The following is a 14,599-nucleotide window of genomic DNA, read 5'->3' on the forward strand; positions in this document are numbered from 1 at the left end:
CATATTAATTTCCTAACCATAATTTTCTGATTTGGTTAGCAGGAAAAGCCTGAGTTGAGCATATATTACAATTCCTCCCAACAGCAGGAGGATATTATTACCTTGATAAAGTCTAGTTTAATATTTTCTAGTTTAATATTTTCTCACATAGATCAGTTCAATTTATAAACCCCTTCCGGTTGCCCACAAGCTTATAATTTCTTCTCATATTTACCACATTCCTGTCAACTTGGATATTTTCTTTTCAGACTGCTTTAACAATGAGAATAATTATTGTTATATAGAAATTAAACTAACTATTTCATCTCCAATAGCTCTCACTGAAAATCACACACACAAACCAGAGGAAAACCAGGAAATGGCTATATGAGTTTGATGCCATCCGGCCAGAAACCTATCAAGTGCCCTTCAGTGATGCTAGAAACTTACAGTAGAAATATCATTGAACAACAGACTGCTGAAATAGTGAGGGCCAGAAGTGAGGCCCTGGCAATGGAAGGCTGGATTCCACAGTCTTAACAGCAGGAATCCCGTGAGCGTCTGTTCATAGCTTTTCCTCCATTTGGAACTGCCCTTCCTATCACGGCCTGTCAATAGCCTACCTATCTTTGCAGGCCCAGCTCAAACAGTTTCTTCCATGAAACCATCCCTGAGTTTCCCCAATTAGAAGTCATCTTTCTTTCTACTGGGTTCCTGAGGCTTTGTTTATAGTTCTCATGAAGGACCCATCTTATTCTGCTTCATAATGTGTATGCATGTACACGGCTTCTCTCCCCAGTAGTCAGCTCCTGGATGGTAAGATCTACGCACCCAGCACTGTTCTGGATGCCTTATATCGATCATCTCTACTTCTCACAGCAAGCTGCCCAGAGCATAGTTGGGCCTCTGTATCCATGGGCTTCTCATCTAAAGATTCAACCAACCCTGGATGGAAAACAGAATTTTCCAAACATGGTTGGGAAGCGCCAATGCAGAGAACTGACTATATGCTTGTTCTACGCCATTTTATTTAAGGGACTTGAGCATACATGGATTTTGGTATCTGAGGGGTGTCCTGGAACCAATCCCCTATAGATACTACGGGACAACTATAATAGACCCATTTCACAGATGAGGAAACTGAAACTAAGTAAGATTACGAGCACGTAAATGGTCTGAAGACTGTTAAATGGAATGGCTGAAATCTATACCAAACTCACCTCAATTCATAGGCTTTTACTCTTTCTTTCACATCATGCTGCCCCCAGTGGTTACTGAAAAATTACACTTGAAATGAAGGTGACAAGGAAGTAGTTCTAGATTTGAAGGCCTCTATACCTAGACATAGAAGTATCAATAAACTAACTCTCCATATTTAGATTAGCTTCATGTGTCCCTTTTCTAGTCATGATTTCTTATTTTCTATTTTGTCATGGGTGAGTGATATAGTAATCCCAATTCAGAGATGAAAAAATAAAGATATAACAATAGTTATTCTCATTGTTAAAGCAATCTGAAAAGAAAATGTCCAAGTTGGCAGGAATATGGTAAATATGAGAAGAAATTATAAGCTTGTGGGCACCCGAAAGGGGTTTGTAAATTTAAGTGATTTATGTGGGAAAATATTAAACTAGAATTTATCAATGCTATACCTTTGAACATGTATTGCCTAAAATTTAAAAAGTCTTCACGTGGTAAAAGATAACGTGCAGACAAATGTTATATAATATATTGCTTATGGTATGGTAACACATATTTCTTATTGATTTATGTAATGTACTATGTGTACAGCACCTATGTAAAAAAATAAGTTATATACTCAAATACCTTCTTTCTAACATGTCACATTTTATGGATGAGATTTTACCCCAAAATTGGCTGTTCTTACAATTAAGAGCTATTTTAAACATTATTCTAACATGTATAGAGTGCTTGTTATATCCCTGCAATCAGACACTTTAAAATCATTACTGCATTTCACCCTCAAAACAACCTTATGAGACAGACTGTGTTATTATCCCCACTTTACAGGTAAAGAGACTGAGGTTTTGTAAGGTCCAGACAATTAGCCAAAATCACACACCTAATAGAGAAACTGAGACTCGATCCCAGAGCTGTCTGACTCCAGGGCCTTGGAGTTCAAACACCACCCTTACAGTGCCTAATGTTATGTTGTTTTCTAAGGTGTGTACCGTAACGTACTACAGTGTCACTCTGAATACGAGTATGTCATTAGCCTAAATCAATGTTGTTAGACATGATTACTTTTTATGTCTCTATTTTATTATAGAAATGTTTTCAGCTCAATGAACTTAAAAGTTTACTTCAATCAGATCTAGTATACTACATCCAGTTGTTATTAATATATGTAATATAAGAAATGTTCTGTTTTTTTCCCTCCAGAATTTGGGGGAGGGGGAGAGCCTAAGGAGAAATCTTTATTTATGTGTATGTATAGATGTATGGTTGTACATATTTTGAGAAAAGGGCTATAATAGTAATAATAGCTGCCACTTACTAAAAACCTGGGGTGTTTGCATTTTATAGGTATTATCTGTAGTCTTTACAAAAATCCCACACCTCGCCATTTAATAAGAAAAGAATCTGAGACGAACACCTAGAGTAATTCTGCAGGACTGTTTCTCTCCAAAGGCCAAGCCTTTGCTACTACATATGCAGAAGCCTTTGCTACTACATATATGCAGTCTCTGTATCTACAGGCTAAATAATTCCAGAATGCCCCAATTATCTATGGCCATCTTATGCCCACCCCCTGACACATGGATTCCAAAAGGAGATAAGCAAAGCACCTCATAACTCATGAAGTCATTCCCTGGTGTCTCAAAAACCTTGTGACTCCCTGCTAACCAGAGTCATAGATGGTATTTCAGAACAGCAGCAAAACCTCTTGGAAACCTTCTGACCCAATATTCTCATTCTGTGGCAGAAACATCAGAGGACCATGCAGGTGACAGGACAGGGGGCAAGTGACAGTGGGCAAGTGACAAAGCTGTTTACTACTTCTCCACCCTGGACCTCCGTTCCGGCCAAGGCCCTGACTCCACTTCCCCACGTCATGCAGCAGAACAAGATTATAGTCCATGTTTATAGGTGAACGCATGTACAGAAGAATCAGCGTGCACCTCAACGCTGCAGGGGTCCCCTGTGCCACACCACACCGAGGGTGGGCGACGCCTCAGAACATTGCCCCCATTACTGGTCCAGTCACCTCACAGGGCTCTCACCAAGGCACCGGTCCCTGGGGAAAACGCTGACTGGCAGCCACTGTCCCAACACCTGCTTTTGTTGAGGGAGTAGAAAATTCAGGGCTGAGCTACCCTGTTTCCTCGCAAATAAGACCTAGCGAGACAATCAGCTCTAATGCATCTTTTGGAGCAAAAATTAATATAAGCCCGGGTATTATATTATATTATATTATATTATATAAGACCCAGCCTTATATTATATTACATTATAGTAAATAAGACCAGGTCTTACATTATATTATAGTAAAATAAGACTGGGTCTTATATTAATTGTTGCTCCAAAAGATGCATTCGAGCTAATTGTCTGACTAGGTCTTATTTTCGGGGAAACACGGTATCACCAGAAAGGCAAGGTCTGCTACTGGCCCAGGTCTTCGGAGTCTGATCTGGGCATCAGCCAGGACTTGAACATAAGGTAAAGAGGAAATGCCTCAGATCTGTTCATTCCACATCCCACATTCCACCTTCATGGACCACCCAATTTTTAAAATAGGTCTTCCTTATAAACTTTCTCAATTAAGAAGCAGTGAGGCACCACGCAAAAGCATCATCCAGAAACGGATCTGAACCTGAGCTGCAAATGTTTAGGTGAGTTGTTTCATCTCTCTAAGCCCCCGTTTTATCAACTATAAAAGGAAGATAGAACATCGAAGACACTGGTCAAGAATAAAAGCTCAAAACCTCTGTGTGTGCGCATAAGTGTGCGTAAGAAGAGAAATAATTAGCACGTGGCCTCTGAATAAATAAGAGCTATTATTATTACTGCGTTACATTTTTTCCTTCTTTTCTTATATAGTATATATACTATTTAACAAAACTCCAGCTTGTAACTGTTAACTTGATGTCATTTCTAAAAGCACATCACCTCTTATTAACAATAACCCAGGAAAAAAAAAATAAAAGCCCACTAAACAAGCAATTATGTTTCGTTCACATCCTCACAAAATGCTACTCACCTGATACCGTCTCTGATGTTCAAGCCATTGTTCAGGCAAAATTACGATTTCCTCACAAAGCTGGTTGGGAGCCTTCCACACACCACCTCTGAATGCCTGTCCCAGCCTTCCCCAGACAGCATAAAAGAACAGTCGGATGTGCAGACTGCACTGAACACACCCCAGGGAGAGCCCTTTAATGCTATTATCCACCGATTGTTATAACCCAGTGAGAGTAACATAGTATTTATCAGTATCGGGTAAGTTCAGTTTTCATCATTCATTCACTAGTTTTATTTAAATTGCAATGTACAATCAAACATTTCAACCTGTCATTTTGTGCAAAGCTCAATGTTATTTCTGAAAACAACCTTTCCCCTAGTGAAATGATGCAGTATTAAAAAGAAATCTAAAACATTCCATTTTCTTTAAATAATAAACTACAAGTCAAAAACAAAGTGGCGAGGAAAACCATAGAACAAAAGAAACTCAGAAGATGAACCAACCAAGCGCAAAGTGCAGACCTCATATGGAGTCTGACTGAAGCCAATGGATAAGATTTCTTGGTGAGATAATCAATGAAATGTAAACAAACACTGGCTAGTACACTGACGATATTAAGGAATTTTGGTCATTTTTCAGGTGTCATAACGTGGTGTTTTTTCAAAGGCTTCCTTATATTTTAGAAATAGCCAGTGAAATATTTACAGATGAACTAATGAGGTTTAGGATCTGCTTCCGAATATTTGGGATGGGGATAGGACTAGCTGAGAGCCGCCGCAGAGAGGAAACGGGGCTGGTTACATGTGGGGTCATTACACTATTCTGTCTTCTTTGGCAAACTTCTACAATTGTCTATTTAAAAAAAGGTTAAAAGTGAATAAAAACTTCACAAAATAAAACACAAAAGTAAGGCATTCTGCGAATGCCATTATCACATCAGGATTAAAACAGTGTATGTGTGTGCACATGTGTATTTACACAGAAGACAAGTTTAAAGGACTAAATAGTATTCAATCATCTTTCATGTTGAAAAACAAAACTTTTAACAAATCTTGTCATTTAAACCAACACTATTATTATTATTATTTGAAATTCGAGTATATGCAACTTAAAAGTCATCACTCACCTTTTTCAAAGCACAAGCCTTTATTACTTGTTCATATCGCTCCTTTTCATATTTCTTCCCAAATAAAATATTACTCCTCACAGTTCCTGAAAACACCCAGGGCTGCTGAGAAACATAGGCGATTCTTCCATGCACACTGACCAGGCCCTGGCTCGGGGGCAGTTCCCTCAGCACAGCACTTAAAAGTGATGACTGAAACAGATTGCAAACAAACATGTGTACAGGCAACATGCAGGACAGAACAAGCCACTGCCTTTCCCGGGCCTGTGGTTTGATAAATGTTATAGCCCTTTTGTTTCAACTAGGATAAAGTACAGTCCTGGAAATTGTAATTAAAAAACTGAAAAATAACATCATTGGTCATTGTAAATTAATGGTTGATAAAGAATAGTAATACAATAGAGTATAACAATCTACTCTGACCAAGTTTTCCCCCAAATGAACTGCTTTCCTCAACAAGGACTAATTAAGAATGGTTAGCATTCTTAACTAACAGAGTAGCCCTGCACGATATATTATTTCATATGTCTGATGTTTAATGCAGTACCAGCAACCAGGTACCCTTTACTTGACAAAGACTTCATCCTGAAAAGCTACGTGTACATATTTATAGCCAATGCACCAGAAAAGATTATTTAAAGAAACTCTGAAGTGAGTCATGTTTCCGAAGAGCAAAAATCCGTAAGAGAAATAATCCCTCTATCATTTATACAGCCTATGCTTAGATTTCTGTATTTTGTTGTTTCAGAACATGTGAGACGAAATGCGCAAGCACAGTTCCTTTACATCTGTCACAACACACAGACATGGTATGTCTACATGACCAGAATGCTTGTAACACAGAGCTGACCTAGTCTGTTTGAGTGTCTGTCTCGCCTCAGAAGCTCGTTGCTTCTGGAGGGCAGAGGCATGTGGGTCTATGCTTATATCTGTCTCTTTTGCACAGGGCCACATGCGGTGCACACTCACTGAATGTGTGTTGACATGATTTGGATAAGGCCTATGAGGAAATGTTCAAAGCTTTCTGGAAGACTCTTTACAACGTCCAGCCTCCTGCAGGGAATGCTCTGATAAAAAGAAGTTCCCATTTTCTCAGTCATTCCATCCTGAGCAGTTGTCACTTAAATAATTTCCCTCACTGAGAGGGCCAACTTTCCGACAAGCAGTTCCCAACTGCGCAACTTGAATCAATTAAGAAGTAAAACATCATAATGTGTCTTATCCGGAGTTATTTAGCCATGCAACCTTCTTGCAAAACTAACATTCCATGGGACAACACTTTCAGAAATGCCATTCTAGAAACACCCAATTCAGATCTATGTCACATATAGCTTGGGGCTCAACCCCAAGAATTTACGATGGAATGTGGCATTACATCAAGCTGCCAAAAGGCATTACAACTTACCTTTCCTGCTCCCACAGGTCCGACCACAGCTAACAATTCACCGGGTCTGACAGTAAAGGAAAGACCTTGTAGGGTTGGGGTTTCTGATGCCTACAAATTAAAGTTTACAAAAATGTACCCATTTTAATAACATCACGCACATCACTTCAAAAAAGTGGAGAAAACAATGAAACAGTCACTGATACAGGAATATAACCCACAACTTTCTCCTTCCTATTTTAAGATATTGTGTCCTGGAGTCCTTTTCATCCAATCATAACTTTTTGGGGGTTTGAAGCAGCTTCAGTTTCCTTAAAGAAGGCCCATTCTTTTACCAGATTTTTATACAGACACAGCTCTCGACACAAAATTTAAGTAGTGGAAATGACAAGGCACCTTCTTGATGCTCACTAACTTATTTAAGATAATATACTTAATAGAACTTTCAGTGTGGGTGGTTTTTAATAACATGTTTTTATTATAATCCTTGGTTCTAATCTCCCACTTCATTAATCTCCACAAGGTGGCAGCATATGTACATGGCATGTTAGTCCTTTACTAAGAAAGAATCTGAAATCTCCACTCATCTCCCTATTTTCACTTGATAAAGGATGAATCTCAGAAATGCTCAGCAAGCAAGAAGGCCCTTCAAAATAAAGTCACTCTTGGCAAATAAACTCCTGAAAACGGTGGTCAAGGCTGTAACCCGAGATCTAATTTAACAACGAGAAAAATGGGGAATAAAGAAATAAAGTGTCATATCAGGATGATAGAGTCTCAATTTTTTACGTGGAGCATGCATTACTTGCCCTGGCTAAACAGGGACAACCAAGTCTTCTACTGTAAAAACACAGAGGTATTGGCAACAGCATACACTCCAACGTAAGGGGGAAGACGGATAAAGTACGCATCAGGCTAATGATAAGTCATATTCCAGAACAAACGATAAATTCTAAGATAAAGAGAGGCAGGGGATATGCATGTTTTTACATATACTAAGTGTGAAGAAACTCTCAATAACTGCTGTTAAAAAAAACACAAAAACTGATAACGTTTAAAAAAAAAGAGTTGTGTATGTGTGATTACTAAAATGCCCCAAAGATTAAAAGTACATGGCAATAAAAGGTCTGAATAAACTTCAAAATGAACAATTTCTTTGGACATAACTGAATTGATTCAAGGATGATCACATACTAAAATAGTGACAATTATTTTTAATCACAAGAAAACTAGCCCACAGCCCTTACAGGAACTGCTAAAAACTATCAATAAGAACCTGGATTTTAATACATGAGAAACATTTTTTTAAGCTTCTCCACTTTCTTCATGCTTAATAACTAGTTCCTATTTTACTATTTTCACTCAGTTTTGACTGCAATATAATGAACCACATACAAACATCAGCTTCCTGTTCCGGCACCACTGTTTCTTGGGCAAGACAGGCAGTTCCTTCCCTGTGCAGGTTTCAGGATCAGACAATGCTCTATCTAGCGTGACCAGAAGGGGGCAGCATTTAACAGTCAGGGGTGCTAGGGCCCCTTGACGCCCTAGTTACCCTGGTTTAGCTGTGGCTCATGCAACAAAGATCACAGACTGAGCCCTCCCTCTCTGTGTCAGACATCATCTAGGCCCTAGGGATGCAGCAGTAAACCACACAGACAAAACCCCCAGTCCCGTGGAGATTTAGAGGTTCCCACTGGATGATAAATTTTAAAGCTTAGAGATTAACACCAACTCCTTTATTTTATGAATGAGAAGCCAGTTGGTGAGAAGAACTTCCCCCATCCCCACCTACCTGCCTGGCTGTCTAGTAGACGGCTACTTAGAGTCCATGTCTTTCTCCTACATTGTAACCCAGCATGCACTTCATCTTGCTTCAGCTTCTCTCTGTGCCTCTGCCGCACCTGAGGGCTCTCTCTCCTGCCCCCCTCTTATCCATGACCTAATGTGACACCCCCTCCAATTACCCCCTAAGCATAGACACAATCCTCCCATAGGCAAGACCAGCACATAATAGGTTGTTCTGTACAACAATGCAAGCTGCAAAAAAGTCTAAGAACATGTTATTAAGTTCTTGGAAGAAGAACAAAACAGCTCATTTTACAATGCTGCATAGTTTGGAACAAAAGAAATCTGGTCAAGGAGCATACAAAGTATGTGTTAGCTACCTCAGTGCTTCATCTCACTCAAAGCATTCAATAGAATAAATACATCTTTATCATCGAATTTTAATGGTGCTGTCTATAAATGCTTACAACGTTATCATGATGAGCATTCGAAGCAGGAGGTAGGTACATCTGCCTACTAAGGTAGGGCAGGTTAAGCAAGGCACCTTGTGTGAGCTTCCATGTTCATAAGGTGCGATGATATGGTTTTATGTATTTGGGAATCCACTGTTGTTTTGGTGGAATGGCAGGCACGTTGCAGGTGGCACAATACTTAGGGTCACAGGCATGAAAACACAGGGAATCTAGAGTTGGGACACTTGTACCCCTGGAGAAGGGGCAACAAAGTGAAGGTGGGAAGGAGCACGGGTGAAGAACGTGTTTGCTCTAGGCTCCATTTCCGACCGTTTCCCTGCTATACTCAGAACTGCCAGATCCTGCAAACATCCAAGTTAACTCCAGTTCAGCCCTAGAGAGCACTGTCTGAGGCCAGGAGGCAGGAGAGGGAGAAGCTGGTACCCACCAGGACTTTCCCCTGCTTCTAGCAAGCCTTTCTGCTGTGGTCACAACACCTCTGCAGTGCCAGCACCAACGTGACAACCCTTCACACAGTACTCCCTACTCCCGGCAGGCAGGCTCCTGGGTTGTGCTCCCAACAGACAACCCCCCTGCTAAAAGCCACCTCCTCCCTGCATCTCTCTGGCCCGAAAATGGGAGGAGCTTCCTGCCATTGCTAATCTCTGGGTTACCTCACCCACCACCTATGTAACTAATTCCCCTCATGAAATTCTCTCCTGTGGTGTGAGTGCTGTTTTCCTGACTCATCCAGACTGATACAGAAGGTTGTGCGCAGAGGACCATGGAACCAGAAGAGAAAAGCATCACAGATGTCAAAAAAAGAGAGCTGCACTGGGTTTGCAAGTTTGAGAACTTCTTGAAAGTGGTCCCTGTTTTTGTTTTTCCTCATTTGCCTAAATGTCATAAATAAACCAAGTGTTGGAAAAATCCTTGCGATCTCACCAGTTCTACCTGTCACCTTGCCACATAGTGAAACGCTTGGGACTCACTGGTGTTTACTATGCCTTCCTGCTGCCTCCTCCCTGCTCTTGGCTGCTACCAAAGTAGCCAGCACCATTCAGAAGCTTAAAACAGGGGAGTTGCCACCCTACCACACAGCAAAGCTCCAAGTCATGGTTCCATTCAATATGTGGTAGAGAGTCTGATAATATCAAGATAAAAAAATGTACATTCTAATCTTGTATATTCTAACATTACAAACTTATGTTCTTTAAGTTCAAATGTGGTAACACTTTGAAAGTTCTCTTAAAAATGAGATAAAACATGTCAAACTCCTTAAGGCTGATTGTACACTTAATCTCTTATTCCTGATTCTGAGAATTTTTATAATGTACTGTCAGTAAATGAGCAAGTCACATTTTATACCATGTGTAATAATCTCAAAATTCTATTAAATCTATGTCACCAGTTATCTTTTAGCAGTAGTGATCTTATAATGGAGGATATGTTACCTTATCCCAAAAAGCAGTAAAATCTTGCACATGCACTATTGTTTTACCGTCTGATGGCAGCTCAGCATTACACGCTGTTATCTCATCAAGCAACAGAAAGTTCTACAGAGAAAGAAAAAACACAGATTGTTTAAACTGCAGGAACAAAAAACACAAACAACAATAATTGCTTTCCTAAATTTTTGCGGTATAAAACTTTACACAGCCTACATATCAATTTACCTGTATTTAAAGTGGTGGTTCACACCAGAACATACTATATAACAAATAGGACACTTGACCCTTGAACAACATGGGTTTGAACTGCGTGGGTCAACTTACACGTGGATTTTTTTTTCAATAAATACTGTAAATGTATTTATTTTCCTCTTCTGTATGATTTTCTTAATAACATTTTCTTTTCTCTAGCTTACTTTATTGTAAGAATACAGTATGTGATATATATGACATATAAAATGTGTGTTAATCAACTGTTTATGTTATTGGCAAGGCTTCCAATCAACCTTCTAGGCTACCAGTAGTTAATTCTTGGGGGAAGTCAAAAGTTCTATGTGGATTTTCAACTGTGCGGAGGCTCAGCGGCTCTAACCCCTGTGTTGTTGTTCAAGGGTCAACTGTATATCTTATAGTACATATTTCATATATTTATATTTTATAGTATATAATTACATATAGTATTATATATATACTGTATAGGTAGTAGAGTATTCATGGCTACGACGCTATCTTTGTAACTTTCTCAACAAATGTACTTCTTAGTTCCTCCCTAAAGAGAAAATATGGCTCCACACTTGAACACATTTAGAACCTGCATATTTTTATTGTTTTACTTTTGCGTTACTAACAATAAACACAGGAGCTCGTAGGAAATGATTCCCTAAATATTTACTGAATCCCACACTGTGCCAGGCACCCATGGGACACGCTGGAACACAGAGACGCAGGCCACTCCCGGGCCGTCAGGATCCAAGCAGGAGCAGGAGCCCAGGTGGGGCTAACGGCAGGGCCTCCGAATGAAAGCCCTGGCTTTGCTGTGTGTTTATTGTGACCTTTCACTGGGCATTTAAGCACCCTCTGCTTGTCTCCTCCTGCTTGTCAAATCAATATATCTCTACTGGTCATTATCACTCACGTCACTGTTCTAAAAAGAAGATACATGTAACTTTCTAGCTCTTAAAAAAAAATATTTTATAAGCATCTTTTCGCAATCACTTGTCTTTTCTCCTTAGTAAATGCTCTCTCTTAAAAAAAAATATTTTATAAGCATCTTTTCGCAATCACTTGTCTTTTCTCCTTAGTAAATGCTCTCTCCTCGACAGAAGGAATGGCCATATCTTCCACTTCTTGCTATTTTCCACACTAGTTAGGGACTATTCAATACCACTGAGCTGAATAAAACAGTCCAGCGAACACTTACAAATCTAACATAATGATATATAGGAAAACTTCCTCTTGCTCTGCAAATGCTAGACGTAATCCACTGAGGAAAGCTATAATGGTGAAGAAAATGAATAAAAAACTGAGACCATCCCCACACCCCCAAACACTTTGAACACGTGGCAGAGACTATTGGCTGTCCTCAAAATCTGCTCTCATTCCTCTGTGGTAACAAAATCCTGACTTTTTGGCTGGCACATGGCAGTGCAGAGAGGGGACCTCTCTCCCCAGCCTCCCATGCAGCTAAGCATAGCCAGGTGGAAAGTGACAATGTCTGTGAACCTTCCTCTACCTCAAAGCCCCGGCCTTGGAGGCTGCCAGCTTGCTCAAGGCCACACACAGTGGAATAATAGGAAAGAGTGTGGGTCCCTAACACCATGAAGGATCACACTAGCCATAGAACTTGTTATGAGGTGAACTGTCCCCCACAAAAGACATGCTGAAGTCCTAACCCCAGTTAATTCAAAATGTGACTTTATTTAGAAAGAGGGTCATTGCAGATGTAATTAATTAAGGTGAGGTGACACTGGAATAAAACAGGCCCTAAATCCACGGTGACTGGTGTCCTTATAAGAAGAGAAGAGAGTCACAAAGATGGACACACAGGAAGTAAACAGTCATGTGATGGTGAAGACAGACTGAGTGATGCAGTTTATAAGTCAAGGAATGCCAAGGTTTGCCAGCAACGACCAGAAACTAGAAGAGGCAAGGAATAATCCTCCCCTACAGGTTTCAGAGAGATCATGGCATACTGACATCTTGATTTCAGTCTTCCAGCCTCTAAAACGGTGAAACAATAAATTTCTGTTGTTTTAAACCACCCAAGTTTGTGGCACTTGGTTACGGCTGCCCTAGGAAACCAATACAGAATCTTACAAGGATTTTTGCAAGAGAGAAAAATAAACTCTGTTGTGTAAACAGCTTTAATATGGGTGTTCTAGAACCCACAGGCAAACCTAATCCTAACCAATATAGGAGGCAACTGAAATAAGCACGTGAAAATGTTTGAAAAGGAGAAAACAGCACATAGGTAAGTCACCTGCTACTCTAAAAATCATAAACACTCTTCAAAATTCTTGTCTATCACTCCACCAAGCTATAAATTTTATTGTAATGTTCTACTTAAAAAGAACCACTGCTAAAAACTGAAAATGAAAACTGTAGGCAACGGAATACTATTCTGCCATAAGAAAAGATGAAATAGGACCATTTACGACAACACGGATGGATCTTGAGATCATTATGCTGAGCGAAATAAGACAGACAGAAAAAGTAGAGAACCATATTATTTCACTGATATGTGATATATTAAACTGAAAACAACAAAAGAACGAGACAAACAAATGAAGAAACAGAAACTCATAGACACAGACAATAGTTTAGTGGTTACCAGAAGGTAACGGGTGAGGGGGGTGGCAGAGGAGGGTAAAGGGGATCAAATAGATGGTGATGGAAGGAGAACTGACTCTGGGTGGTGAACACACAATGTGATATATAGATGATGTATTACAGAACTGCACCCCTGAAATCTATGTAACTTTACTAACAATTGTCACCCCAATAAACTTAAAAAAAAAGAAACTGTAGGAAAAAGAAATTGTGTTCCTACACGTTGCTCTCCAAAACCCAGCTAGCATGAGACACGATCTGTCCATGCATCCATTCACTCATCCACCCATCCAGGTTCGGTGAGAACCTAGTTAAGATTGGGCACTGCTATTCCGACCTGTCCGAAGCCCGTGTCTAGGCAAGGAGGCCGAAGGGACAGACTGTGGTCGGAGGAAACTTCTGCAGGTTTTAAATCCACCACAGCCTGATTTCTCTCTACACACACCATTCCCATAGTCAACCAGGTACCAACTCTAGCCCATTTTATCACACTTCATCACTCTTCCCAATTCTCCATTCTTCTGGGAACATAATTTCAGAATCTCATTTACTACCAATTATTGAAAATACTGACCTAGCTTTTTTGCTGCCTCCCTACACTTCCTGCTTCCTTCCCCAGCACTCCCCAACACCACCGAACCTATTCCAAACACCACTCCTACTGATCTCCTTAAAACACCTCTCTCTCTCTGAGAGTGTCTACCTTGCTTAAAACCCTTCACGAGCCATCCACACTCCCAAAATGGCCTTATTAGGTGGTACTAATCCCACCTACCCTTCTGAGTCAATCTCAAATGCCACTCCCACTGGGAACCAGATCAGGACGGCCCCCAGCTAGCACTGCCCTCCCTATCTCAGAATCTCCAGAGACTTTAAGTCACATAAAGGCTAGAGACTTTGTCATCACGTCCTTTACAAATATAGTCCCAATTCCAACTACCATCGAGCTTCACATAGAGTCAGCATGTCCAAGATATCTGCTAAAGGAATAAACAGACTATATGGTTGGTTGAAATGAGTCACCCACTGAATACATCGCTACAGCCTTACAGTTAACAAAACATATATAAGCAAAAGGTTCTACATGTTATAAATCTTGTCTAGACAGAATAAAATTCTGATTTTAGTTTAAGCGTATAACCCACACATAAAATTCAATATTCAGTGTGTGCATATTACAATAGATATATCCCACCTTCAAAAAAGAAAAGAAAACCAATGCACAAAGTGAGGAAGTAAATGTGCTGAGCATTTGTCCGTAAACAATTGGTCTGGGCAGAGAAAGAAGTCACAATCTTCCAGCTTTGAAAGCTCACAGAGTGCTGGGGGGATTTTTCTCTAGCACTCAGGCTGATGAAAAAGCTGAAATTAAATTGCCATTAGAGC

At 40.0% G+C, this 14,599-nt stretch overlaps 1 protein-coding gene across 1 annotated transcript in view; it reads right to left on the reverse strand.

Moving 5' to 3' along the window:
• ABCC4 (ATP binding cassette subfamily C member 4) overlaps positions 1 to 14,599 on the reverse strand; it is a 237,160-nt gene that overhangs the window by 141,717 nt on the left and 80,844 nt on the right. The window contains exons 9-11 of the mRNA XM_033104819.1: positions 10,388 to 10,489; positions 6,715 to 6,804; positions 5,310 to 5,501 (exon numbers count right to left, since the gene is read on the reverse strand). Coding sequence (XP_032960710.1) covers positions 5,310 to 5,501; positions 6,715 to 6,804; positions 10,388 to 10,489 — 384 coding nt within the window. The remainder of the gene's footprint in view (positions 1 to 5,309; positions 5,502 to 6,714; positions 6,805 to 10,387; positions 10,490 to 14,599) is intronic.

Source organism: Rhinolophus ferrumequinum, chromosome 4 (genome assembly GCF_004115265.2).
Source record: "Rhinolophus ferrumequinum isolate MPI-CBG mRhiFer1 chromosome 4, mRhiFer1_v1.p, whole genome shotgun sequence".
NCBI classification, from domain to species: Eukaryota; Metazoa; Chordata; class Mammalia; order Chiroptera; family Rhinolophidae; genus Rhinolophus; species Rhinolophus ferrumequinum.